The 26,775-nt window shown below is 44.9% G+C and overlaps 1 protein-coding gene across 1 annotated transcript in view; it reads right to left on the reverse strand.

Annotated features, from left to right (window-relative positions):
- LOC139409382 (carboxyl-terminal PDZ ligand of neuronal nitric oxide synthase protein-like) overlaps positions 1-26,775 on the reverse strand; it is a 170,725-nt gene that overhangs the window by 17,148 nt on the left and 126,802 nt on the right. Inside the window, exons 9-10 of the mRNA XM_071154462.1 lie at positions 10,014-10,179; positions 3,469-3,663 (exon numbers count right to left, since the gene is read on the reverse strand). Of these exons, the coding sequence (XP_071010563.1) occupies positions 3,469-3,663; positions 10,014-10,179 (361 nt within the window). The remainder of the gene's footprint in view (positions 1-3,468; positions 3,664-10,013; positions 10,180-26,775) is intronic.

Below are 26,775 nucleotides of genomic sequence, written 5' to 3' on the forward strand. Positions count from 1 at the left end.
CTCACACACACGCATGTGCGTAAACAAGCACAAATAAACACAAACCCCACACAAACAGACCCACCAGATAACCTCTTTATATGCAGACAAAATGGTTGGGATAAAGCATGCACTGATATTTTCACTAGATTTAAATTATGATGTGAGAAGACGCAGGGAGCTCAGAAGAACATGGTAAACATCTCCTCTGTAAACAGTAAACACCAACAGCAGCAAAATATCAGAACTGAAGAACAAAATCCTGTTAGTCTCATCTTTCTCTCCATCCCTCTCCTCTGTCTCTCCTTCTCTGTCGATCTGTCTCTCTCTCACTCCCTCATCTTTCTCTCAGCGTGGGTTCTTGTTTCTTTTGAGGCTGCAGTGACAGCCTCAGCCTGTTACCTCTGCTACGCTTCTCTGGAAGGTCTTCAATGCTGCCACATAGTGTGTGTGTGTGTGTGTGTGTGTGTGTGTGAGAGAGAGTGGCAATGTAAACATTTGTTTTCCATGCTAATAAAGTCCCTTTGAATTGAATTAAGATGGAATCTCTTTCATCATTCCAGAAATAACAAGTTAGTGTCTCTAAACTCCTACACACAGTTAGGACAGATGGGATGGACACCCCATCCGCCTGCCAATAAAACCGCACAGCTGTGTGTGTGTGAGTGTGTGTGTCTATGTGGGTCTATGTGCATGCGTGTGTGCGCTGTCTGGTCAATTCCACAGCAGCTTTCCCATTCTCCCTGGGTGATCCACACTCCATTAACCACAGAGCTGTGAATCTGGGAGCGTGGCTTTAATTAACATTGCCACTAGGCCACTGGGTGTGACAATGACAGTGACGTTGATGACTGTGGTGCTGTTATGTTGGCTGGGTGCGCATGGACAGAAAGACAGGTCTGAACATTTCAAAGTCCGCTCGGTGTCACTGTGACCTCTGGGATCTGCCACCACCCCTGCAGCATCATGTGGCGTTTCCCAGGACCCTGTTATCTCTGCTGTCACTAGGAGAAACCATCATATGTCAGAGGGGTAGGTAGTCAGCAGAACTGTCAATATATACTTTTCTAACCGACTGACTTTGCAAGACTTTCCACAGTGGCAGAGCTGTGTGTGTGTGTGTGTGTGTTTGATAGGGCGTGTGAGTGTGTGTGGCATTTTACACAGTGTATGTACAACTTTAGAAGAGCATCTGTCTAAATATTAAACAAATAATCATTATCAACTCCAGTGATGTGTGTTGTCTGTGTGTGCCTTTGTGTGTTAGTCAGGGTGAGTGATGAGTCTTTATTGGTAGATTAAGTGTTGGGGTGTGACTAGGTTCAAGACTGGGGATCATTGATTCAGGTCTGGAGCCAAACGCTCCTATTAATCATCAACACGTCCTTCAGCAGGAGAGGAGAGCAAAGGAGAGGAGATTGGAGAGGAGAAGAGATGAGGGGAGAGGAAAGGAGATGAGAGGATAGGAAAGGAGACAGGAGATGAGGAAAGGAGATGAGCAGAGAGGAAAGGAAAGGAGAAGATAGGAGAGGGGAGCTGGTGTGGATAAGAGGAGAGGAAGAGAGGAAAGGAGGAGGATAAAAATAGTATATATGGGGAGTATTTATCCCAGAGGGTTGTGTGTGGGTGACTGAAGAGGAGAGAGGAAGAGAGGTGAGGGAGAGGCCAGAGGCTGTTGTGTGGGTGACTGAGGACACTAGAGATTGAGGAAGGTGAACAGCTGGACCCTAGCCTCTAGACCTGGAGGCCTTCTGAGACCATCACCATGCTTCACCAACTAACTACTGGATGAGTACAACCTAGAAACCTTCCTCGCTAATCCACTCATGGAGATCACAAAAGGGGTTGATTGGAGGTGGTATAACTATTCCCACACACATGGACGCACACACACACACACACACACACACGCACACACACACACCGCACTCTGGGTCAGGTGGGTAATACATACAGGAGAACAGAGACTTCAGAGATCAAAGTTTGATCAAAGGTTGAATTATTTTAAATAACTGTAAACTTCAATTCTCTGCTCTCTACTCTACTGAATCTGATGCAAGAGATGAGCTGAGGATAACTGACTGATGTAAACTGACTTGACCCGCTTTGGGCATTTTACTGTATATGATTACTTCTGTAACCTCTATACTACCCACACACAGTGTTGTCCTATGACCATGCGGTGAATAGGGTTTAATAGGAGAAACATTTGGCAGGTGTTCTTAGTCACTGTTAGTGCACAAGATCTTAAAGGGGAACAGTTTCTGGCGGGCGTTCTAGTCACTGATACGACACAAAGTCCTATAAATTAATTACATTCCTAGAGGTCTGAATAATCCAAGGTTTACATAAATGTGTGCACAAGGTCTTAAAGGGGAATATTCCACATATTCAGAAACAAAAAGAGCTGGAATAATACGTTCTCAACCAACATAATACATATTATAGAGCATCACAATGGCCATGTAGAAAATGTCATGTTCAGATGCAGATATCATCATAATCTTACTAAAAATAGTCTTTGCTTACGAATTGTGGAGATGGAGAAGAGGCTCCCTCTGTAACAGACACCAACAGTCCTGTACACTTTAGGACACGTGTCAAACTCGTTCCATGGAGGGCCGAGTGTCTGAAGGTGTTCGCTCCTCCCTTGTACTTGATTGATCAATAAGGTCACTGATTAGTTAGGAACTCCCATCACCTGGTTGTCTAGGTCTAAATTGAACACAAATAGAAAGGAAATAATAAACCAGTACACACTCGGCCCTCCATGGAATGACTTTGACACCCATGTTTTAGGGCCTGCACAGTGCCAATACCATTACACCGTGTAGACAGACAGTTTGAGTCATAACCTGTAGACTGAGGTACACACACAGAAGTGCAGTAAAGGAATCTGTTCCGATAATTCTGACAAAAATGTCTGTGAGCAGAGGGAGAGGAGCAGTGGTGGTCAGGTTATTATGGCTGTTCAGATGTTTTCACCTGGTGGGGTGTGTGTGTGTCAATCTGGGTTGAGCAGGGTGGTATGTGCTGGTGTGTGTTTATGAGTGCGTGCATGTGTGAATGTGTGTGTGTTGTCGTGCTACACTGCTATCTCATCCCCCAGGCAGTCTGGTGGTCCCTGTCTGTTAAGCACATTTAGTAGACGGAGGGTCTCCTCATCAGACCCCCAGCTGTATATGATATCCCTCTCCTCTCTCTCCTCCCTCTCTTCTCTCTCATGTCTCTCATCCCTCTCATCACTATCATCACTATCGTCAGTGTTGGACTCATACTCAGACGCAATGCCAGACTCCCGGAACCTCAGCAGCTCCAGACTGTCAAGCACCTCGTCGCGGGTTGATGACATCACCAAACCTGACCTGTCCTGACCTTTGACCCCATTCTGACCCCTCCGCTGTGGAGGAGTAGGAGGGCGAGGTTCAGGTGTTGGGGGTCCGGGCAGGAAGCGGAAACATTCTAGCTTGAGGAGACACTGATCCCTACCTAGGTGGTTGCCTAGGGGCAGGGAGGAGGAGGAGAGTGGGGCGGCCGTCCCATCCTGGCCCATGCCCATGTTGATGCCCAGCGCTGGCAGGGTGAGGTTGACATGGTCCTGGGGTCGCGGGGTCGTAGGGTCACACAAAACTGGGGGGACGGTGGAACGGAAAGTGATCTCCAACAGACTATCCTGGGAACCCACTGAAGGAGTGAAGGAGGGAAAGAGAAAATAAAAATGTCATTAAAGATAAGCATCCTTCCACACATTGAGCTTACATTCATCTGTTTTACATGGCTAATGCTAACAGGAGCCTCATTCTCATCTACTCCTGGATGTATGAGCAGATTGGGCAACCTGGTCTCAGAGCATTTAGTATTATTCTGTATGTAAAACAGAGCACTCCATTTAGTATGATATGTTACATTTAGTATGGTATGTATTACTTTGTAATGTCCACCCATTTCCTATGATATGTTATGCATTTCACATCGTATTATATGTTAAGAAATTGCTAATGTTCGAATTTTCAAAAAGTATGATATGTTACGAATTCTAGTTAGGTGGCTAAAGTTAGCTAAGCTAAGGGTAAGGGTTTAGGTTAGGGTTAAGTCTAGGAGTTAGGTTAAAGAGTTAAGGTTAGAGTTAGGGGAAGGGTTAGCTAAAAGGGTTAAGGTTAGGAAAAGGGGTTAGCTAACATGCTAAGTAGTTGCAAAGTAGAAAAAAGTGGTATGTAGTTGAAAAGTTGCTAATTAGCTAAAATGCTAAAGTTGTCCATGATAAGATTCGAAATCGCGAACCTGTGGGTTACTACACGCTCGTGTTATACACCTACCCATCTGTGTTATATGTTATGTTTCATATGATATGTATTCATTTGTGGATGTCCATTACCCATTTCGTCTGATATATTTTGAATTACAATTCATATTTTTTATTGCGAATTTGCAAACGTACAATGTGTTATGAATTTCTAAAATGTATGATATGTTACGAATTCTAGGTAAGTGGCTAGGTGGCTAATGATAGCTAGCTGGCTAATGTTAGCTAGACTAGGGGTTAGGGTTTAGGTTAGGGTTAAGTTTAGGAGTTAGGTTAAAGGGTTACAGTTAGGGTTAGCTAAAAGGGTTAAGGTTAGGGTTAGGCCAAAGTGTTAGCTAACATGCTAAGTAGTTAGAAAGTAGCAAAAAGTAGTAAGTATTTGAAAAGTTGCTAATTTGCTCAAATGCTAAAGTTGTACGTGATGAAATTCGATCTTGCAACCTATGTGTTGCTAGACGTTCGTGTCATTGGTCCATCCATCCGCGTTGTTAAGATTTGTGTGGTATGTATTCATTTTCCCACCCATCCACCCACCCCGACCAACCGTCTTACGTTTGTCTTATGTAACCATACCAAACGCATTATACAGTATCATACTAATTTGAGTGTTCCAGATTTACGTTTATTATGTTACGTCCAGTCTACGAGACCAGGCTGGACTGGGGCATGGTAGGGATTGAGAAACGGTGACAAACACTATATTAGGAGGAGGTGAGGTGCGGAGTGTGAGCTCAGGAGGAGAGGAGAGGGCTGAGTTGGCTGAGGTGTAGAGCAGGTTGGTCCTTTGAGGTGTAACATGATAAATTATGTATAATGATGCAGCTGAGAAAGGGGTGGTAAAGTAACAGGTTACATGATAACATGCTGGTTGGTCTGTTGGAGTCTATGCTTGGCCAGAGAGCTTAAAGAGGTGTGAAATGGTCTGTGATGAGAGAGAAATGGGAGGAGAGAGTCACCAGGAAGAAAATAAATATGAAAGAGGGGAGGAGTCGATAAACAGGGTTTGATAAGATAAGGAGATGGAGGGAGGAGAGAGAGAAAAAACGTCTCTATTTCCGTCTGCCGTTAACTTCTTATGGCTGCAGGGGCAGTATTGAGTAGCTTGGATGAAAGGTGCACAGAGGTGCCCAGAGTAAACGGCCTGCTCCTCAGTCATAGTGGCTAATATATGCATATTATTATTAGAATTGGATAGAAAACACTCTGAAGTTTCTAAAACTGTTTGAATTATGTCTGTGAGTATAACAGAACTCATATGGCAGGCAAAAACCTGAGAAGAAATCAAACCAGGAAGTGAGAAATCTGAGGTTGGTCGATTATCAACTCATCGCCTATGAAAACACAGTAGGATATGGATCAGTTTGCACTTCCTACGGCTTCCACTAGATGTCAACAGTCTGTAGAACCTTGAATGAAGCTTCTTCTGTGATGTGGAGCCGGATGGGAGCTGTTTGAGTCAGTGGTCTGGCAGAGAGCCAGGTCCTGGTCAAGCGCATACCACATTATATTTTCCTGCGTTACGTTCCTCCTCAAGACACAAAGGAATTATCCGGTTGGAACTTTATTGAAGATTTATGATAAAAACATCCTAATGATTGATTCTGTACTTAGTTTGAAATGTTTCTTCGACCTGTAATATAACTTTTTGAAGTTTTTGTCCGAAGAAAATGTCGACCAGCACCAGCGTTTGGATAGGTTTACCAAACGCGCTAACAAAAGTAGCTAATTGGACATAAATAATGGACATTATCGAACAAATCAAGCATTTATTGTGGACCTGGTTCCTGGGAGTGCATTCTGATGAAGATCATCAAAGGTAAGGGAATATTTATCATGTAATTTCTGGTTTATGTTGACTCCAAAATGGCGGATAATTTTATTATATTTCTGAGCGCCCTCAGATTATTGCATGGTTTGCTTTTTCCGTAAAGTAAAAAAAAAAAAAATCTGACACAGTGGTTGCATTAACCTGTTAAGCCTATAGGGGCGCTATTTCATTATTGGATAAAAGAACGTGCCCGTTTTAAGCGCAATATTTTGTCACGAAAAGATGCTCGACTATGCATAGAATTGACAGCTTTGGAAAGAACACAGTCTAACGTTTCCAAAACTGCAAAGATTTTATCTGTGAGTGCCACAGAACTCATTCTACAGGCGAAACCAAGATGAAACGTCTAACAGGAAATGAGCAGAATCTCTGAAGCTCTGTTTTCAAATGTCTCCTTATATGGCTGTGAATGCAGCAGGAACGACCATGTGCTTTCTGTGGTTTCTTCAAGATGTCTGCAGCATTGTGACGTATTTGTAGGCATATCATTGGAAGATTGGCCATAAGAGACTACATTTTCCAGGGGTCCGCCCGGTGGCCTTTATCTAAATTTGTGCGTAATCTCCAGTTGCGGTCATTTTGTCCTGGGATTCAGAATGGAACGCACACTTCCACGAAGGATATATCAATCATCGAAGAGATATGTGAAAAACACCTTGAGGATTGGTTCTAAACAATGTTTGCCATGTTTCAGTCGATATTATGGAGTTCATTTGGAAAAAAGTTTGGCGTAATTGATGACTGGATTTTCGTTTTTTTTGGGTAGCCAAACGTGACGCACCAAACGGAGCGATTTCTCCTAAACAAATAATCTTTCAGGAAAAACTGAACATTTGCTATCTAACAGAGTCTCCTCATTGAAAACATCTGAAGTTCTTCAAAGGTAAATGATTATTTGAATGCTTTTCTGGTTTTTGTGAAAGTGTTGCCTGCTAAATGCTAACGATAATGCTAACGCTAAATGCTACGCTAGCTAGCTACTGTTACACAAATGATTGTGTTCCTATGGTTGAGAAGCATATTTTGAAAATCTGAGATGACAGTGTTGTTAACAAAAGGCTAAGCTTGAGAGCTAGCATATTTATTTCATTTCATTTGCGATTTTCATGAATAGTTAACGTTGCGTTATGCTAATGAGCTTGCCGGGATAAATACACTCCTGGATACAGGTTTTTTTGGTAGCCAAACGTGACGCACCAAACGGAGCGATTTCTCCTAAACAAATAATCTTTCAGGAAAAACTGAACATTTGCTATCTAACAGAGTCTCCTCATTGAAAACATCTGAAGTTCTTCAAAGGTAAATTATTTTATTTGAATGCTTTTCTGTTTTTTGTGAAAGTGTTGCCTGCTAAATGCTAACGATAATGCTAACGCTAAATGCTACGCTAGCTAGCTACTGTTACACAAATTATTGTTTTCCTATGGTTGAGAAGCATATTTTGAAAATCTGAGATGACAGTGTTGTTAACAAAATGCTAAGCTTGAGAGCTAGCATATTTATTTCATTTCATTTGCGATTTTCATGAATAGTTAACGTTGCGTAATGGTAATGAGCTTGAGTCTGTATTCACGATACCAGATCCGGGATGGGTAGATCAGAGAGGTTAAGGAGAGTTATATCTATAATTCCATGTGTATAACTTGTATTATCATCTCCATTTATGATGAGTATTTCTGTTGAATCGATGTGGCTATGCAAAATCACTGGATGTTTTTGGAACTAGTGAACGTAATGCGCCAATGTAAACTCAGATTTTTTTATATAAATTTGAACCTTATCAAACAAAACATCCATGTATTGTGTAACATCAAGTCCTATGAGTGTCATCTGATGAAGATCATCAAAGTTTAGTGATTAATTTTATCTCTATTTGTGCTTTTTGTGACTCTCTTTGGCTGGAAAAATGGCTGTGTTTTTCTGTGGCTTGGTGGTCGTAATCGTTTGTGGTGCTTTCGCTGAAAAGCATATTTGAAATCGGACACTGTGGTGGGATTAACAACAATATTACCTTTAAAACGGTATAAGATACATGTATGTTTGAGGAATTGTAATTATGAGATTTCTGTTGTTTTGAATTTGGCGCCCTGCACTTTCACTGGCGGTTCATCTCATCCCGTTAACGGGATTGCAGCCCAAAGAGGTTGCTAGTGTCAAACACACGTTAGTTTGCAATTTTGTCATGTACAAACTGGCACACTGGCATTTTCCAGCCCTAACACCAGGTTCGGCAATTTACCTGTTTTATATCAGCTCGCTTGCGCTCAGATGGGCGGGGTTTAAATATTTGACGTGTGCTCTTAAAAACATGATCCAAAGTGCTAAATTCAGGAGGCGCTGATGGGAATATTTAAGACGAGTAGCCCAATGTGATTTTGGTACCTGTATACTTCGTACTTAGAAACATATGTTTTTTCCCCATTTAGTTTTATTTGATTAAAAACCAAAGCATAGCATCCCCTTCTATCAACGTAGTCAAGGGTTTGACTCCTGACAAAGCTTGGAAATATACTGAACAAAAATATAAACGCAGCATGTAAAGTGCTGGTCCCATGTTTCATGAGCTGAAAAATAAAAGATCCCAGAAATGTTTCAGATACCAGAAAGCTTATTTCTCACAAATTTTGTGCACAAATTTGTTTACATCCTTGTTGGTGAGCATTTATCCTTTGCTTAGATAATCCATCCACCTAACAGATGTGGCATATCAAGAAGCTGACTAAACATCATGATCATTACAGAGGTGCACCTTGTGTTCCGGACAATAAAAGGCCACTCTAAAATGTGCAGTTTGCCACAGCGGTCTCAAGTTTTGAGAGAGTGCACAATTGTCATGTTGACTGCAGGAATGTCCATCAGAGCTATTGCCAGAGAATGTAATGTTAATTTCTCTACCATAAGCTGTCTCCAACGTCGTTTTAGAGAATTTGGCAGTACATCCAACTGGCCTCACAACCGCAGACCACTTGTAACCACACCAGCCAAGGACCACACCTCCACATCTGGCTTCTTTACCTGCACAATAATCTGAGACCAGCCACCCAGACAGCTGATGAAACTGAGGAGTATTTATGTCTGTAATAAAGTCCTTTTGTGGGGAAAAATTGATTCTGATTGGCTGGGCCTGGCTCCCCAGTGGGTGTCCCTATACCCTCCCAGGCCCCCCCACAAGGCTTCACCCCTGCCCAATCATGTGAGATCCATAGATTAGGGCCTAATGTTTCGAATATGATTCCAATTATTTGTTTTCTTTTTAGGCCTTATCAATAATGAATTGAATCTTGCTTATTGACAATGTTTGGCATGTCCATGCTCAGCCATAATGTAATTTACAGTAGGCCTAGCCCCTATATCAGTGGGAATGCTATTGAAACCAGACAATTACTTAGAACAATGTGGACTGCAAATGGGTTCAAGTTAATGTTTTAAGCAAAGATAGGTTTACATTTTGTTATTTTGTTTCTGTAAGCCATTTAACAAACTATAACATACTAACATTGGAGTTGGAGTTGATTCCAAAGGCAATACATAAACGACCGTAAATACACAACTTGAAGCAACCACATATTTTGCCATGGAGCACGTTCTGATTGGCCAGTGAGAGGCCAAGTCTCGACACACCCACAACTTGTTTATTCATCAAAACCCAGCCCTTTCGCACCAACGCCAGCAAGTGCGCCGATAATTGTGATAGTGAAAATAGCAAAAATATTTCTGACACACCCCTGCACTTATAGCCCTACTGCCTGTGCTTAGATTAACCATTGCATTAGGTTTGCTAATATAGAGCCCCAAGACTGTCTCCATGCTTGTGTGTGTGTGTGTGTGTGTGTGTGTGTGTGTGTGTGTGTGTGTGTGTGTGTGTGTGTGTTTGTGTGGTAATGCATCCATGAGTGTACTCACTAGAGCAGGGTCCTGACATTTTGACCTCCAGCTCCTGGATCTGTTTGACCAGTAGGGAGATGTGCTGCAGCAGGTCCTTGTTCTGGAGCAGCAGCTGGTGCACTCTGGCCTGGGCCTCCAGTCTGGCTGTAGCCTCCGCACTCAGTTGGTCCTTCAACAGGTGCACCTAGAGGGAGAGAACACACACATACTGTACGTCTGAGATAAGGACACATTTGGGAGAGAGAGAACACACACGTTCCAATTGGTTTATTTATAATTTAAAGTTTTATCTCAAGTGTTATTAAAAGTTGTATCTCCTGTCACATAATTGGCTGTATTACTAACATATACCCTTAGAGAGAATGTCCATGACGATAACAACTTCTACAGAGTCAGTCAGAGCCTTATATCAGTCTTACAGGCTGCTGTTTCTTTATGGACTCAACTTTACTCTTCATCTGAAGAAAAACTTTAGACTTTGTTCTCAGCTGTGAGTAACCCACTTCTGTCACAGTGACTACACACACACACACACACACACACACACACACACACACACACGCACACACACACACACACTACAGTATGTGCATACACCTGAGAGAGAGAGTACCAACACTCCTGAGATATGCATTTACATAAACAAACACTCAACAGCGACTTCATGCTATTGAGAGTGTCAGTGTGTCTGTCTCACCAAAACCCATAACATGAAGTACAAGACGTGGACTGCCAGACTCCAAGCTCAAGCTCATGCAAACTTAATGCCATGTATGGTCTGTAGCAGGATTAGACCAAAAGAAGAAGAAAGACAGTTTCCATTAAAGGAGCAGCCTGCAGTGGCATTAGTCACTAAATCATTTAAACCAGAGAAGAAGATACCCTATTTCTTCTCTATCCCAGGTTTCAACACCAGGCTCAGGACACAGACAACCCTGGGGATTAATCATGTCTTCTCAGAAACAAGTGGAGAGACACTGATGATGGCCAGAGCAGTAGCTGAGTGATTCCTTCAATATCAAGGGACATGCATGTGCATTAGTCTACAGCGTATTACTAGCCAGAGCTGAGATTCAACCTCTTTTATAAAGCTTCATTCCAATGGGAGGCAGAGTGGCATTGGCTGTAGGGCTGGCACAATTACTCGTGTAACTGCCAATTAAGGATAAAGAAAAATGGTGTGTGTGTGGATCGCGGTTAAGTGCGTTTCCGGTGTAACATGGACTCTATACAACGTGATGAAACTATGTTGCTCCTTGTTAAAACAAGCAAGGTGTTCTAGCAAACAAGTCTTTGGTTGCATTTAAAAAATGTTTTACAAAATAATTGCTATTCAAACGATTATAATGGTGACTGGGGTCATTTGGCTGACCAATAACCGTCATCCAAAATAGTCACAGACCTAATTGGATGTGCTGTATATTTCACCACATAAGTTGACCGAGAACAGATTCTCATTTACAGCAACAACCTGGGGAACAGTTACGGAGGAGAGGAATGCACCAATTGGAAGCTGGGAATGATTAGGTGGCAATGATGGTATGAGGGCCAGATAGGACATTTAGCCAGGACACCGGGGTTAACACCCCTACTCTTACAATTAGTGTCATGGGATCTTGAGTGACATCCCATCCGATCCAAAAGACAGCACCCTACACAGGGCAATGTCCCCTATCACTGCTGGGGAATTGGGATCTTTTTTTAGACCAGATAAAATAGTGCCTCCTACTGGCCCTCCAACACCACCTCCAGCAGCATCTGGTCTCCCATCCAGGGACCAGCCACACCCAATCCTGCTTAGCTCCACGGGCAAGCCTGCAGTGGGATGCAGGGTGGTATGCCGCTGGCATATATCCTGACAAGAGAAGCAATGAAGACTCAGCAAAGAAAAAGGCTCATCGATTTGTGAATGGTTGACAATGAGTGCTAATGTGGTATTTCTAACTTGACATTGAGCGAGCGCTTCTACTTAAAACTTTGTGATGGTTTCTATAGGAACACTTCTGCTGTGGTTTTCTGACTTCAAGGAGCATTATGAATACAAAGGGCTATTTCTGGCTTGGCATACAGCCCATGTCTCTAAAGCACTGCATTCATTTCTCACTTCAAGGAAAATGGAGCATGAATTGAGTCATGAGTCATGCTGTACATTTCAATGAAACATGGTGAAGCCCCAAAATTGCCCTCGATAGAAGCCTGTGTTTCAGACATAAGGAAGTGGATGGCTGCAAACTTTCTACTTTTAAACTTTAAACAAAACAGAGATGCTTGTTCTAGGTCCCAAGAAACAAAGAGATCTTCTGTTGAATCTGACAATTAATCTTGATAGTTGTACAGTTGTCTCAAATAAAACTGTGAATGACCTAAGCGTTACTCTGGACCCTGATCTCTCTTTTGACAAACATATCAAGACTGTTTCAAGGACAGCTTTTTTCCATCTAAGTAACATTGCAGAAATCAGAAACTTTCTGTCCAAAAATGATGCAGAAAAATGTATCCATGCTTTTGTTACTTCTAGGTTAGACTACTGCAATGCTCTGCTTTCCGGATAAAGCACTAAATAAACGTCAGTTAGGATTCTAGCATCCGTATTTAGCACTGACTAGAACCAAAACATTTGATCATATTACTCCAGTGCTAGCCTCCCTACACTGGCTTCCTGTTAAGGCAAGGGCTGATTTCAAGGTTTTACTGCTAACCTACAAAGCATTACATGGGCTTGCTCCTACCTATCTTTCCGATTTGGTCCTGCTGTACATACCTACACATACGCTACGGTCACAAGACGCAGGCCTCCTAATTTGCCCTAGAATTTCTAAGCAAACAGCTGGAGGCAGGGCTTTCTCCTATAGAGCTCCATTTTTATGGAATGGTCTGCCTACCCATGTGAGAGACGTAGACTCGGTCTCAACCTTTAAGTCTTTACTGAAGACTCATCTCTTCAGTGGGTCATTTGATTGAGTGTAGTCTGGCCCAGGAGTGTGAAGGTGGGCCAGACTACACTGTGGCACAACCCGCCATGGCGGAGATCTTTGTGGGCTATACTCGGCCTTGTCTCAGGATGGTAAGTTGGTGGTTGAAGATATCCCTCTAGTGGTGTGGGGGCTGTGCTTTGGCAAAGTGGGTGGGGTTATATCCTTCCTGTTTGGCCCTGTCATCGGATGGGGCCACAGTGTCTCCTGACCCCTCCTGTCTCAGCCTCCAGTATGTATGCTGCAGTAGTTTATGTGTCGGGGGGCTAGGGTCAGTTTGTTATATCTGGAGTACTTCTCCTGTTTTATCCGGCGTCCTGTGTGAATATAAGTATGCTCTCTCTAATTCCATATTTCTTTCTCTCTCTCAGAGGACCTGAGCCCTAGGACCATGCCCCAGGACTACCTGGCATGATGACTCCTTGCTGTCCCCAGTCCACCTGGCCGTGCTGCTGCTCCAGTTTCAACTGTTCTGCCTGTGATTATTATTATTTGACCATGCTGGTCCTTTATGAACATTTGAACATCTTGGCCATGTTCTATTATAATCTCCACCCGGCACAGTCAGAAGAGGACTGGTCACCCCTCATAGCCTGGTTCCTCTCTAGGTTTCTTCCTAGGTTTTGAGATATCAGCTGATATAAGAAGGGCTATATAAATACATTTGATTTGATGAGTCTGTAGCTAGAGAGTCTGAAGCTCTCTAATTCTGTCTTTCAATATAACAAGATGACATGATTCTGATTTATTCATACATGTACCATAGCTACAAAAACTCTAACCACGGTAAAGTGAACATGAACATGTACAAACAGACCAGTTATGACAAATCAGAGGCAAAACGACAGTACAGTGGAGTCGCAATTCAATGGCTCAGACACGAGACACATGTGGTAGGGACTCCAGACAATCAAGAGTTATAAAGGGAAAGCCAGCCATGTCGTGGACACTGACGCCTTGCTCCCAAACAACTTAAACACCTTTTCGCCCATTTCGAGGAAAACAAGACAGAGCTGGCAACATAGGCCCCCGTCGCTCACATGGACTGTGTGCTCCTGATCTCCGTGGCAGACGTGAGTAAGACATTCAAGAGTGCTAAGGATCATATCACCTCCACTTTATCAGACACCCTATACCGACTACAATTTGCATACCGTCCCAACAGCTCGACGGACGACGCAATCGCAATTGCACTGCACACTGCCCTTTCTCACAAATATGAGAAAAATACCTACGTGACAATGCTGTTCATCGACTACAGCTCAGCCTTCAACACCATAGTGCCCTCCAAGCTTATTACTAAGCTCAGGGTCCTGGGTCTGAACCCTTCCCTGTGCAACTGGGTCCTAAACTCCTGATGAAGGTAGGCAACAACACCTCCGCCACACTGATCCTCAACGTGGGGGCCCCACAGGGGTGCATGCTCAGCCCCCCTCCTGCACTCCCTGTTCAACCATGACTGCGCGGCCACGCACTTCTCCAACTCAATCATCAAGTTTGCTGATGGCACAACAGTGGTAGACCTGAGTACAGTGGTAGACCTGAGCCATCAGGGAGGAGGTGAGAGCCCTGGCAGAGTGATGCCAGGGAAATAACCTCAATGTCAACAAAACAAAGGAGCTGATCGTGGACTACAGTAGACAGCAGAGAGAGCACACCCCCATCCACATCAACAGAACCGCAGTGGAGAGGGCCAAAAGCGTCAAGTTCCTGAAATGGTCCCTTCACGCTGATAGCGTGGTGATGAAGGCGCAACAATACATTTGGCTTGGCTCCTACGACCCTCATGAACTTCTACAGATGCAGCATCGAGAGCATTCTGTCAGGATGTATCACCGCCTGGTACTGCACCTGCCCCGCACGCAACTGCAGGGCTCTTCAGAGGGTGGTGCGGTCAGCCCAAAGCATTATTGAGGGCATACTGCCTGCTCTCCAGGACATCTACAGCACCCGGTGTCACAGGACTGCCAAGATGGGCCTGTACACCCCATTATCATCTAGAAAGTGGAGACAGTACAGGTGCATCAAGAGTAGTGCTACAGAGGGTAGTGCGTACGACCCAGTACGTCACTGGGGCCAAGCTTCCTGCAATCCAGGACCTATATATTAGGCAGTGTCAAAAAAAGGCCCAAAAAATTGTCAAAGACCCCAGTCACCCATGTCAGAGACTGTTCTCTCTGCTACAGCACGGCAAGCAGAATCGGAGCAACAAGTCTAGATCCAAAAGGCTCCTTAACAGCTTCTACCTCCAAGCCATAAGACTGCTGAACAATTCATCAAATGCCCACCCAGACTATTTACATTGACTGACCCCCCCCCCCCCCCTCCTTTATTTTTACACTGCTGTAACTCGCTGTTTATTATCTATGTGTCATGTACTGCCATGTTGTGTCTTGTCTCTGTCCTTTCCCTTCACCCTGTCTCCCTCTGCTGGTCGTTGTTAGGTTACCTTTTCTCCCCCGCTTTCCCCCAGCTGTTCCTTGTCTCCTCTGACTACCCATTCACCCCGTTTCCCACCTGTTCCCTTTTTCCCTCTGATTAGGTCCCTATATCTCTCTCTGTTTCTGTTCCTGTCCTTGTCGGATTCTTGTTTGTTGTGTTTCATGCCTGAGCCAGACTATCGTCATGTTTGCTGTAACCTTGTCCTGTCCTGTCGGAATCTGCCGGTCTATCTGAGCCTACCTATGTTTGGTTATTAAAGAAGCTCTGTTTAAGTTAGTTCGCTTTTGGGTCCTCATTCACTCACCGTAACAGAAGAATCCGACCAAGAATGGACCCAGCGACTTCGGATCCTCTCCACTCAGCCGTCGGGATCCAGGGAGCGATGCTAGGCAGACACGAGCAGGAAGTGTCTGCTGCTCGACATGCCGTTGAGACCCTGGCCACCCAAGTCTCCAACCTCACAGAACAGGTTCACCATCTCCGCCTCGATCCACCGGCCACTTCCAGGGCTTTCGAATCTCCGGAGCCCAGAATCAATAACCCGCCGTGTTACTCTGGGGAGCCCACTGAATGCCGCTCGTTCCTCACCCAGTGTGATATTGTGTTTTCTCTCCAGCCCAACACTTACTCCAGGAGCACTGCTCGTGTCGCCTACGTCATATCTCTCCTTATTGGACGGGCTCGTGAGTGGGGCACGGCAATCTGGGAGGCAAGGGCTGAGTGTACTAACCAGTATCAGGACTTTAAGGAGGAGATGATACGGGTTTTTGATCGATCTGTTTTTGGGGAGGAGGCTTCCAGGGCCCTGTCTTCCCTATGTCAAGGCAATCGATCCATAACAGACTACTCTATTGAGTTTCGCACTCTTGCTGTCTCCAGTGGCTGGAACGAGCCGGCCTTGCTCGCTCGTCTTCTGGAGGGTTTCCGCGCAGAGGTAAAGGATGAGATTCTCTCCCGGGAGGTTCCTTCCAGCGTGGATTCCTTGATTGAACTCGCTATTCGCATTGAGCGACGGGTTGATCTTCGTCACCGAGCTCGTGGAAAGGAGCTCGCGCTCTCCGTCGCCTCCCTCTCCGCATCACTACCATCTTCCTCTGCCGGCTCGGGTGCTGAGCCCATGCAGCTGGGAGGTATCCACATCTCGACTAAGGAGAGGGAACGGAGAATCACCAACCGCCTCTGTCTCTATTGCGGTTCCGCTGGTCATTTTGTCACTTCATGTCCAGTAAAAGGCCAGAGCTCGTCAGTAAGCGGAGGGCTACTGGTGAGCGCTACTACTCCTGTCTCTCCTTCAAGATCCTGCACTACCTTGTCGGTCCATCTACGCTGGACCGGTTCGTCAGCTTCCTGCAGTGCCTTAATAGACTCTGGGGCGGAGGGCTGTTTTATGGACGAGACCTGGGCTCGGGAACATGACATTCCTCTCAGACAGTTAAAGGAGCCCACGGCCTTGTTCGCCCTGGATGGTAGTCCTCTCCCCAGGATTCAGCGTGAGACGCTACCTTTAACCCTCACTGTTTCTGGTAATCATAGTGAAACCATTTCTTTTTTAATTTTTCGTTCACCTTTTACACCTGTTGTTTTGGGCCATCCCTGGCTAGTTTGTCATAATCCTTCCATTAATTGGTCTAGTAATTCTATCCTCTCCTGGAACGTCTCTTGTCATGTGAAATGTTTAATGTCTGCTATCCCTCCTGTTTCCTCTGTCTCTTCTTCACAGGAGGAGCCTGGTGATTTGACAGGGGTGCCGGAGGAATATCACGATCTGCGCACGGTGTTCAGTCGGTCCAGGGCCACCTCTCTTCCTCCACACCGGTCGTATGATTGTAGTATTGATCTCCTTCCGGGAACCACCCCCCCCCGGGGTAGACTATACTCTCTGTCGGCTCCCGAACGTAAGGCTCTCGAAGATTATTTGTCTGTAGCTCTTGACGCCGGTACCATAGTCCCCTCCTCCTCTCCCGCCGGAGCAGGGTTTTTTTTTGTCAAGAAGAAGGACGGGTCTCTGCGCCCCTGCATAGATTATCGAGGGCTGAATGACATAACAGTGAAGAATCGTTATCCGCTTCCTCTTATGTCTTCAGCCTTCGAGATCCAGCAGGGAGCCAGGTTTTTCACTAAGTTGGACCTTCGTAACGCTTACCATCTCGTGCGCATCAGGGAGGGGGACGAGTGGAAGACGGCGTTTAACACTCCGTTAGGGCACTTTGAATACCGGGTTCTTCCTTTCGGCCTCGCTAACGCTCCAGCTGTCTTTCAGGCATTAGTCAATGATGTCCTGAGAGACATGCTGAACATCTTTGTTTTCGTTTACCTTGACGATATCCTGATTTTTTCACCGTCACTCCAGATTCATGTTCAGCACGTTCGACGTGTCCTCCAGCGCCTTTTAGAGAATTGTCTTTTTGTGAAGGCTGAGAAGTGCACTTTTCATGCCTCCTCCGTCACATTTCTCGGTTCTGTTATTTCCGCTGAAGGCATTAAGATGGATCCCGCTAAGGTCCAAGCTGTCATTGATTGGCCCGTCCCTAAGTCACGCGTCGAGCTGCAGCGCTTTCTCGGCTTCGCGAACTTCTATCGTCGTTTCATCCGTAATTTCGGTCAGGTGGCAGCTCCTCTCACAGCCCTTACTTCTGTCAAGACGTGCTTTAAGTGGTCCGTTTCCGCCCAGGGAGCTTTTGATCTCCTCAAGAATCGTTTTACATCCGCTCCTATCCTTGTTACACCTGACGTCTCTAGACAGTTCGTTGTCGAGGTTGACGCGTCAGAGGTGGGCGTGGGAGCCATCCTTTCTCAGCGCTCCCTCTCTGACGACAAGGTCCACCCATGCGCGTATTTTTCTCATCGCCTGTCGCCGTCGGAACGTAACTATGATGTGGGTAACCGCGAACTGCTCGCCATCCGGTTAGCCCTAGGCGAATGGCGACAGTGGTTGGAGGGGGCGACCGTTCCTTTTGTCGTTTGGACTGACCATAGGAACCTTGAGTACATCCGTTCTGCCAAACGACTTAATGCGCGTCAGGCGCGTTGGGCGCTGTTTTTCGCTCGTTTCGAGTTTGTGATTTCTTATCGTCCGGGCTCTAAGAACACCAAGCCTGATGCTTTGTCTCGTCTCTTCAGTTCTTCAGTAGCCTCCACTGACCCCGAGGGGATTCTCCCTGAGGGGCGTGTTGTCGGGTTGACTGTCTGGGGAATTGAGAGGCAGGTAAAACAAGCGCTCACTCACACTCCGTCGCCGCGCGCTTGTCCTAGGAACCTTCTTTTCGTTCCCGTTCCTACTCGTCTGGCCGTTCTTCAGTGGGCTCACTCTGCCAAGTTAGCTGGCCACCCTGGCGTTCGGGGTACGCTTGCTTCCATTCGCCAGCGTTTTTGGTGGCCCACCCGGGAGCATGACACGCGTCGTTTCGTGGCTGCTTGTTCGGTCTGCGCGCAGACTAAGTCCGGTAACTCTCCTCCTGCCGGCCGTCTCAGGCCGCTTCCTATTCCCTCTCGACCGTGGTCTCACATCGCCTTAGATTTTGTCACCGGACTGCCTTCGTCAGCGGGGAAGACTGTTATTCTTACGGTTGTCGATAGGTTCTCTAAGGCGGCTCATTTCATTCCCCTTGCTAAGCTTCCTTCTGCTAAAGAGACGGCACAAATCATCATCGAGAATGTTTTCAGAATTCATGGCCTTCCGTCAGACGTCGTTTCGGACAGAGGTCCGCAATTCACGTCTCAATTTTGGAGGGAGTTTTGCCGTTTGATTGGGGCTTCCGTCAGTCTCTCTTCCGGCTTTCACCCCCAGTCTAACGGTCAAGCAGAACAGGCCAATCAGACTATTGGTCGCATCTTACGCAGTCTTTCTTTTCGTAACCCTGCGTCTTGGTTAGAACAGCTCCCCTGGGCAGAATACGCCCACAACTCGCTTCCTTCGTCTGCGACCGGGCTATCTCCTTTTCAGAGTAGCCTCGGGTACCAGCCTCCGCTGTTCTCATCTCAGTTCGCCGAGTCCAGCGTCCCCTCCGCTCAGGCTTTTGTCCAACGTTGCGAGCGCACCTGGAAGAGGGTCAGGTCTGCACTTTGCCGTTATAGGACGCAGACTGTGAGGGCTGCTAATAAGCGTAGAACTAAGAGTCCTAGATATTGTCGCGGTCAGAGAGTTTGGCTCTCCACTCAGAACCTTCCCCTTAAGACGGCTTCTCGCAAGTTGACCCCGCGGTTCATTGGTCCGTTCCGTATTTCTCGGGTCATTAATCCTGTCGCAGTTCGACTTCTTCTTCCGCGATACCTTCGTCGCGTCCACCCGGTCTTCCATGTCTCCTGCATCAAGCCCGTCCTTCGCGCCCCCGCTCGTCTCCCCCCCCCCCCCCCCCCATCCTTGTCGAGGGCGCACCCATCTACAGGGTCCGTAGAATTTTGGACATGCGTCCTCGGGGCCGTGGTCACCAGTACCTCGTAGATTGGGAGGGGTACGGTCCTGAGGAGAGGAGTTGGGTTCCCTCTCGGGACGTGCTGGACCGTGCGCTGATCGAGGATTTCCTCCGTTGCCGCCAGGTTTCCTCCTCGAGTGCGCCAGGAGGCGCTCGGTGAGTGGGGGGGTACTGTCATGTACTGCCATGTTGTGTCTTGTCTCTGTCCTTTCCCTTCACCCTGTCTCCCTCTGCTGGTCGTTGTTAGGTTACCTTTTCTCCCCCGCTTTCCCCCAGCTGTTCCTTGTCTCCTCTGACTACCCATTCACCCCGTTTCCCACCTGTTCCCTTTTTCCCTCTGATTAGGTCCCTATATCTCTCTCTGTTTCTGTTCCTGTCCTTGTCGGATTCTTGTTTGTTGTGTTTCATGCCTGAGCCAGACTATCGTCATGTTTGCTGTAACCTTGTCCTGTCCTGTCGGAATCTGCCGGTCTATCTGAGCCTACCTATGTTTGGTTATTAAAGAAGCTCTGTTTAAGTTAGTTCGCTTTTGGGTCCTCATTCACTCACCGTAACACTATGCATAGTCACTTTACCCCTACCTACATCTACAAATTACCTTGACTAATCTGTACCTCTGCACATTGACTCGGTATTGTGATTTTATTGTGTTACTTTAACAAAACATTTTTTTTTACTTTAGTTTATTTAGTAAATAAACTATGTATTGAACTGCCTTGTTGGTTAAAGGCTTGCAAGTAAGGAAAGGAAAGTAAGTATTCTGCACGTGACAAACAAAAGTTGATTAGATTTTTGATTTATCTCCAGGCCATCAGACTGTTAAACAGTCATCACTAGTCGGCCTCCGCCCAGTACCCTGCCCTGAACCTTAGACACAGTCACTAGCCGGCTACCAGTCACTTTAATAATGTTTACATACTGTTTTAACTACCTTATACATATACTGTATTCTCTTCATGACTCATCCTAGATAACTACTGCTTCTGTACACACCTTTTCTGTTCATATACAGTATTTATTGTCTGGACTCTGACATGATCGTTCTGATATTGTCATTATTTTTTTAGTTTACGATTATGTGTGTATTGTTATTGTATTGCTAGATATTGCTGCACTGTTGGAAACATAAGCATTTCACTGCCATAACACCTGCAAAATATCTGTGTACGCAACCAATAAACGTTGATGTAAGAACTGTAAAGACAAACAGTTGATGGTGATGGAATGGGAAAAACACCTGAAGGACTTTGTGTCTAATAAGAAGCCTCTAAACCATACAGACACAAGATGGAGCCACTCTTCAACCCCACACCCTCCCCTCTTCCCCTTACTGTACACTCCCCTTCGCCCCCTTCACTCTCCTCTCTCCCCCTAGCTCTTCTCATCCTCTCCCCTCTTCCCCATTCCACCCCTGGACGGTAAAGAGGGTTAAAGACAGATCAGATTCCATCATCACTCCACAGCGACAAATTGGCAGTGATCTAGCCTACATTAGTGCAGGCCATCACCCTCAGAGTTCATCTGTAAATCCAGTCAGTCTAACTATGCGGTCAGGGTAATATACCGCAGTACGACACCTCAAGCACCGCCAGGACACAGCATGCGATATGGGGGCTGAGGTACATGACTCTGAGGAGAAGACATGCTGTACTGATCAAAGTGTGAAAGCTAAACTGAGTTTAGTCCTAAAGGTCTTGGGAGAAGGAAGGTGTCACATTTGTCCAAGACGTGACTTCTGAAGTTCTGTGAGACGCGCTACAAAAACGCTGCTCTGTGGTGATGGGGAACGCAGCCTGAATAATAACACAGAGCACAGAAAGACTAAATTTGTCTCTGTATGAGAGAGACAGAGAGAAAGAGAAAGAAAGAAAGAAAAAGTTAAAGAATTTGTTCTTAACTGACTTGCCTAGTTAAATAAAGGTTAAATAATAATTAAAAAAATAAAGTAATATAGATGGCTCAATAATGACCGTCTCTAATGAACTGTAACAGGCTGAAACATAGTTTTAGGGGGGTCCCTCTCAATCAACGACTTAGTGTTGAGGTGATGTTCCTACAAGAACCAGAGGATGTACAACTCTATTACCACCCAGTTCAGGATAATCCTCATGTAGCTTACGCAGCCAGGCAGAGAGAGACAGAGTGTGTGTGTGTGTGTGTGTGTGTGTGTGTGTGTGTTTTTAAACTGAACAAAAATATACAGTTGAAGCTGGAAGTTCAAATACACTTTAGCCAAATACATTTAAATTCAGTTTCACAATTCCTGACACTTAATCCTAGTAAAAATTTCCTGTCTTAGGTCAGTCAGGATCACCACCTTATTTTAAGAATGTGAAATGTCAGAATAATAGTAGAGAGAATAATTTATTTCAGCTTTTATTTCTTTCATCACATTCCCAGTGGGTCAGAAGTTTACAAACACTCAATTAGTTTTTGGTAGCATTGCCTTTAAATTGTTTGACTTGGGTCAAATGTTTAGAGTAGCCCTCCACAAGCTTCCCACAATAAGTTGGGTGAATTTTGGCCCATTCCTCCTGACAGAGCTGGTGTAACTGAGTCAGGTTTATAGGCTTCCTTGCTCGCACACGCTCTGCCCACAAATGTTCTATAGGATTGAGGTCAGGGCTTTGTGATGGCCACTCCAATACCTTGACTTTGTTGTCCTTAAGCCATCTTGCCACAACTTTGGAAGTATGCTTGGGGTCATTGTTCATTTGGAAGACCCATTTATGACCAAGCTTTAACTTGGTGTTGCTTCAATACATCCACACAATTTTTCCCCTCATGATGCCATCTATTTTGTGAAGTGCACCAGTCCTTCCTGCAGCAAAGCATCCCCACAACATGATGCTGCCACCCGTTCTTCACGGTTGGGATGGTGTACTTCACCCTTTTTCCTCCAAACATAACAATGGTCATTATGGCCAAACAGTTCTATTTTTGTTTCATCAGACCATACATTTTGGAGAAATATCCTCTGATCTTTGTCCCCATGTGCAGTTGCAAACTGTAATCTGGCTTTTTTATGACGGTTTTGGAGCAGTGGCTTCTTCCTTGCTGAGCGGCCTTTCAGGTTGTGTCGATGTAGGGCTTATTTTACTGTGGATATAGATACTTTTTTTACCTGTTTCCTCCAGCATCTTCACAAGGTCCTTTTCTGTTGTTCTGGGATTGATTTGCACTTTTCTCAACAAAGCACATTCATCTCTAGGAGACAGAACGCGTCTCCTTCCTGAGCGGTATGAGGGCTGCGTGGTCCCATGGTGTGTATACTTGCGTACTATTGTTTGTACAGATGGACATTGCACCTTCAGGCGTTTGGAAATTGCTCCCAAGGATGAACCAGACTTGTGTGGGTCTACAATATTTTATCTGAAGTCTTGGCTGATTTCTTTTGATTTTCCCAAGATGTCAAGCAAAGAGGCACTAATTTTGAAGGTAGGCCTTGAAATACATCCACAGGTACACCTCCAATTGACTCAAATTATGTCAATTAGCCTATCAGAAGCTTCTAAAGCCATGACATAATATTCTGGAATTTTCCAAGCTGTTTAAAGGCACAGTCAATTTAGTTTATGTAAACTTCTGACCCACTGGAATTTGGATACCGTGAATTAAATATTAAGTGAAATAATCAGTTTGTAAACAATTGTTGGAGTCATGCACAAAGTAATGTCCTAACCAACTTGCCAAAATTATAGTTTGTTAACAAGAAATGTGTGGAGTGGTTGAAAAACTAGTTTTAAGCACACCAACCTAAGTGTTTTTGTTACAGTTACAGTTCATATAAGGAAATCAGTCAATTGAAATAAATTCATTAGGCCCTAATCTATGGATTACACGACTGGGAATACAGATATGCGTCTGTTGGTCACAGATACCTTAAAAAAAGTAGGGCCTTGCATTATCATACTGAAACATGAGGTGATGGTGGCGGATGAATGGCACGACAATGGGCTTCAGGATCACATCACGGTATCTCTGTGCATTCAAATTACCATCGATAACATGCAATTGTGTTCGTTGTCCGTCGTTTATGCCTGCCTATACCATAACCCCACTGCCACCATGGGGAACTCTATTCACAACGCTGGCATTAGTAAATGGCTCACCCACACGACACCATACATGTGGTCTGCATTAATTAACATTAAATGCTCTGGCAACAGCTCTGGTGGACATTCCTGCAGTCAGCATGCCATTTGAACGCTCCCTCAAAACTTGAGACATCTGTGGCATCCTGTTGTGTGACAAAACTGCACATTTTAGAGTGGCCATTTATTGTTGTCAGCACAAGGTGCTCCTGTGTAATTATCATGCTGGTTTATCAGCTTCTTGATAGGTCACACCTGTCATGTGGAAGGATTCTATAGGCAAAGGAGAAATTCTTACCAACAGGGATGTAAACAAATTTGTGAACAAAATCTGCAAGAAATAAGTGTTTTGTGCCTGTGGAACATTTCTGGGATCTTTTATTTCCTCTCATAACATATGGGACCAACACTTTACACTTTGCCTTTACATTTTCATTCAGTGTGTAGATTAAATCTCATTAGCCACCAAAACTAAAAAGGTTCTGCTCTGCAGTGTGAGAGTCTCATCAAACACAAGTATTCACACTTCACTGATTATGTTAATGATTCTTCTCTCCTCCACTCCCGCTCTCATCCTTTCCTATTTTTCTCTCTTTTCAACTCTCAATGATTGTGAGCTTTCATGGAGCAGCTAACTTCAAACTTCTCAGCTATTGTCAGCACTTTGGTTAGAAGTCCTTTCAGTCTCAGAGATTTGGCACTGTCCCAACCTAACTGGGCCGATCGTTATCCAGTCCTGGCCCTCCCTCTGAGGCTAAATGGAAGTGATATACTTGACCCACCTTGACACCTGATTGGCGGAGATAAAATATAATATTTTCTTCCTTACTGTCTGTTGCACAAAGTCAGTCGTGACATCATCACCCTCTCAGGGCGATCAACTGACTGGACTGGCAGACAGGGGTTAGAGGGGTGCTTTCAATCAGGTCCAGCTACCCGGGCACCCTGTCTCTCACACACACGCAAGAAAGTACAAACACACACACACGCAAGAAAGCACAAACACAGCCACGCACATACACAGGCCTTCAGAACTAGACTTCCACAAGGCAGTCACGTCTTCCTCTGCTTCACTTATTTTCCAAATGTTGTGTTTTATAATCAGCTTATTATTGTCTTCTTTTTAACCTCAGAGTGGGTTTTTAATTCCCCTTACTCATCAAGTGCCAGTTGAAACTAGCTATGGGCAAAGTCTTAATGCCGCAGGGCAGGCAGCAGAACTGATGGGTTTATCCATGCCTGTGCAGTGAGCTGGGGTTTGGACAGAGATAAGCAGGATAAGAGCCAAGACTCCTAAGCTCTGTTGGCTGCATCTAATGCGCTGATGGCCCACAAGTGTAAAGCCTTACACTTTCAACAGCAAGACAATACAAACAGCAATTAGCCAATAACAACAGGAGGAGGCCGGACTAATCTTTACTTAATAGGCCTACATCGGCTGGAAGGGAGGAGATGAATGGAGGGAGGAAGAGGAGGTTAGAATGTAAATATTGAGGTTGGTTATTCCCCTGTCCCCATCTAGCGTTGAGCTGGAGCTGTGTGAAGTGTGTGTTTGGGTTATTCCCATGTCCATGTCTGGAATTTGTAGAAGGAAAATTCTCTCTTTCAACACCAAAAACACTGTGTCTGTGGTTTGATCTGACGAGGCAGGGCTTTCCTCGGGGAACCACGGCCAAACACGCTGCTGGAGAGATAAATAAATGAACATCACAACATCACAGCCTCAGATGTATGGAATGCCGTTTGGGTCTTTGCGTGTCAAAAAAGATACACCTCAAATAACACTATTTGACACGTCATAAGCTTTTAATTTGACAAGTCAAATAACACAATTCCATTATAGAATGTTGTGTGTGCCGAATTTGCAAGCCCAGCACCACCATTACAATCACTGTCAAAGCTGGACATTACCACGTTGGTAATAAGGCATTATTTGTTCGACCGAATGTGAAAAAGTCTGTGAGCATTTGAAATTAGATCAGGATCAAACGAGCAGGATCAAAAATGTTTGCAAATATCTTTGATACAGATGTTATCAGCAACTTTTGGAGTAACTAGCTAGCTTTAGCTTGGTACCTAGCTAGCGCTAATGCAACCAGCCTGAAAACCATGAACAGTAGAAACTGCAGTCATTTTCAATATTCTTAGCAATGATTTAGGAACCCAGGTGTTGGGTTCTGAGAATAGGAAATATAGTTATTCATGTCACTGATGGAGTGCTGGGGTTTAGAGGGTCTACACCAGAAGTTACTGGTTATAGGAGGAAGGTATATAAGTGTGTGCAACTAAGCTTGGAATGTGTTGAGTGCAGGGAAGCGATTACATGGGGCAGGCATTGATAAGGGGAGAGAGCCATGGATTGGTGATGGGGTGGTTGAGGTCGGGTCAGGTCACCTTAAGGGAGAAATATACGTTTATGGCCCATATGACTAGTGTCCTGCCTAGCAGTAAAGAACGATGTTTGTACAGATGGGTAGGAGGAGACTCAGCCTATGAGGAAGGGTTAAATATCAGTGTTTGTGTGAAAATGTTTTTGTCTGAATGCAGCTGTATTGACCCTCTAGGCAGAATAAACTTGGTTTAAGCTTTCACAATGTCTGTTGAGTGTTTTACTATGAGAACCTAACACATGTGAGTAAGTATGAGCTAGGTAGCCACTTGTTGTTCTCCTATTGAAATAACTAGCTTTTTCCCCAAAGTCCTCCTCAGGAGTTTTCAGGCTCCAAAACATCCACATTGTATTGTTTTTCCTCTGGAATAGTGTTCAATACACATAGTAGGTTGACTGGTACAATAAATGTGCCTCAATTCACAGTGGTTTCTGAGTCCTGCAATAAGAGCTACGATGCTAATGTTCTCT

Source organism: Oncorhynchus clarkii, chromosome 5, assembly GCF_045791955.1.
Source record: "Oncorhynchus clarkii lewisi isolate Uvic-CL-2024 chromosome 5, UVic_Ocla_1.0, whole genome shotgun sequence".
NCBI classification, from domain to species: domain Eukaryota; kingdom Metazoa; phylum Chordata; class Actinopteri; order Salmoniformes; family Salmonidae; genus Oncorhynchus; species Oncorhynchus clarkii.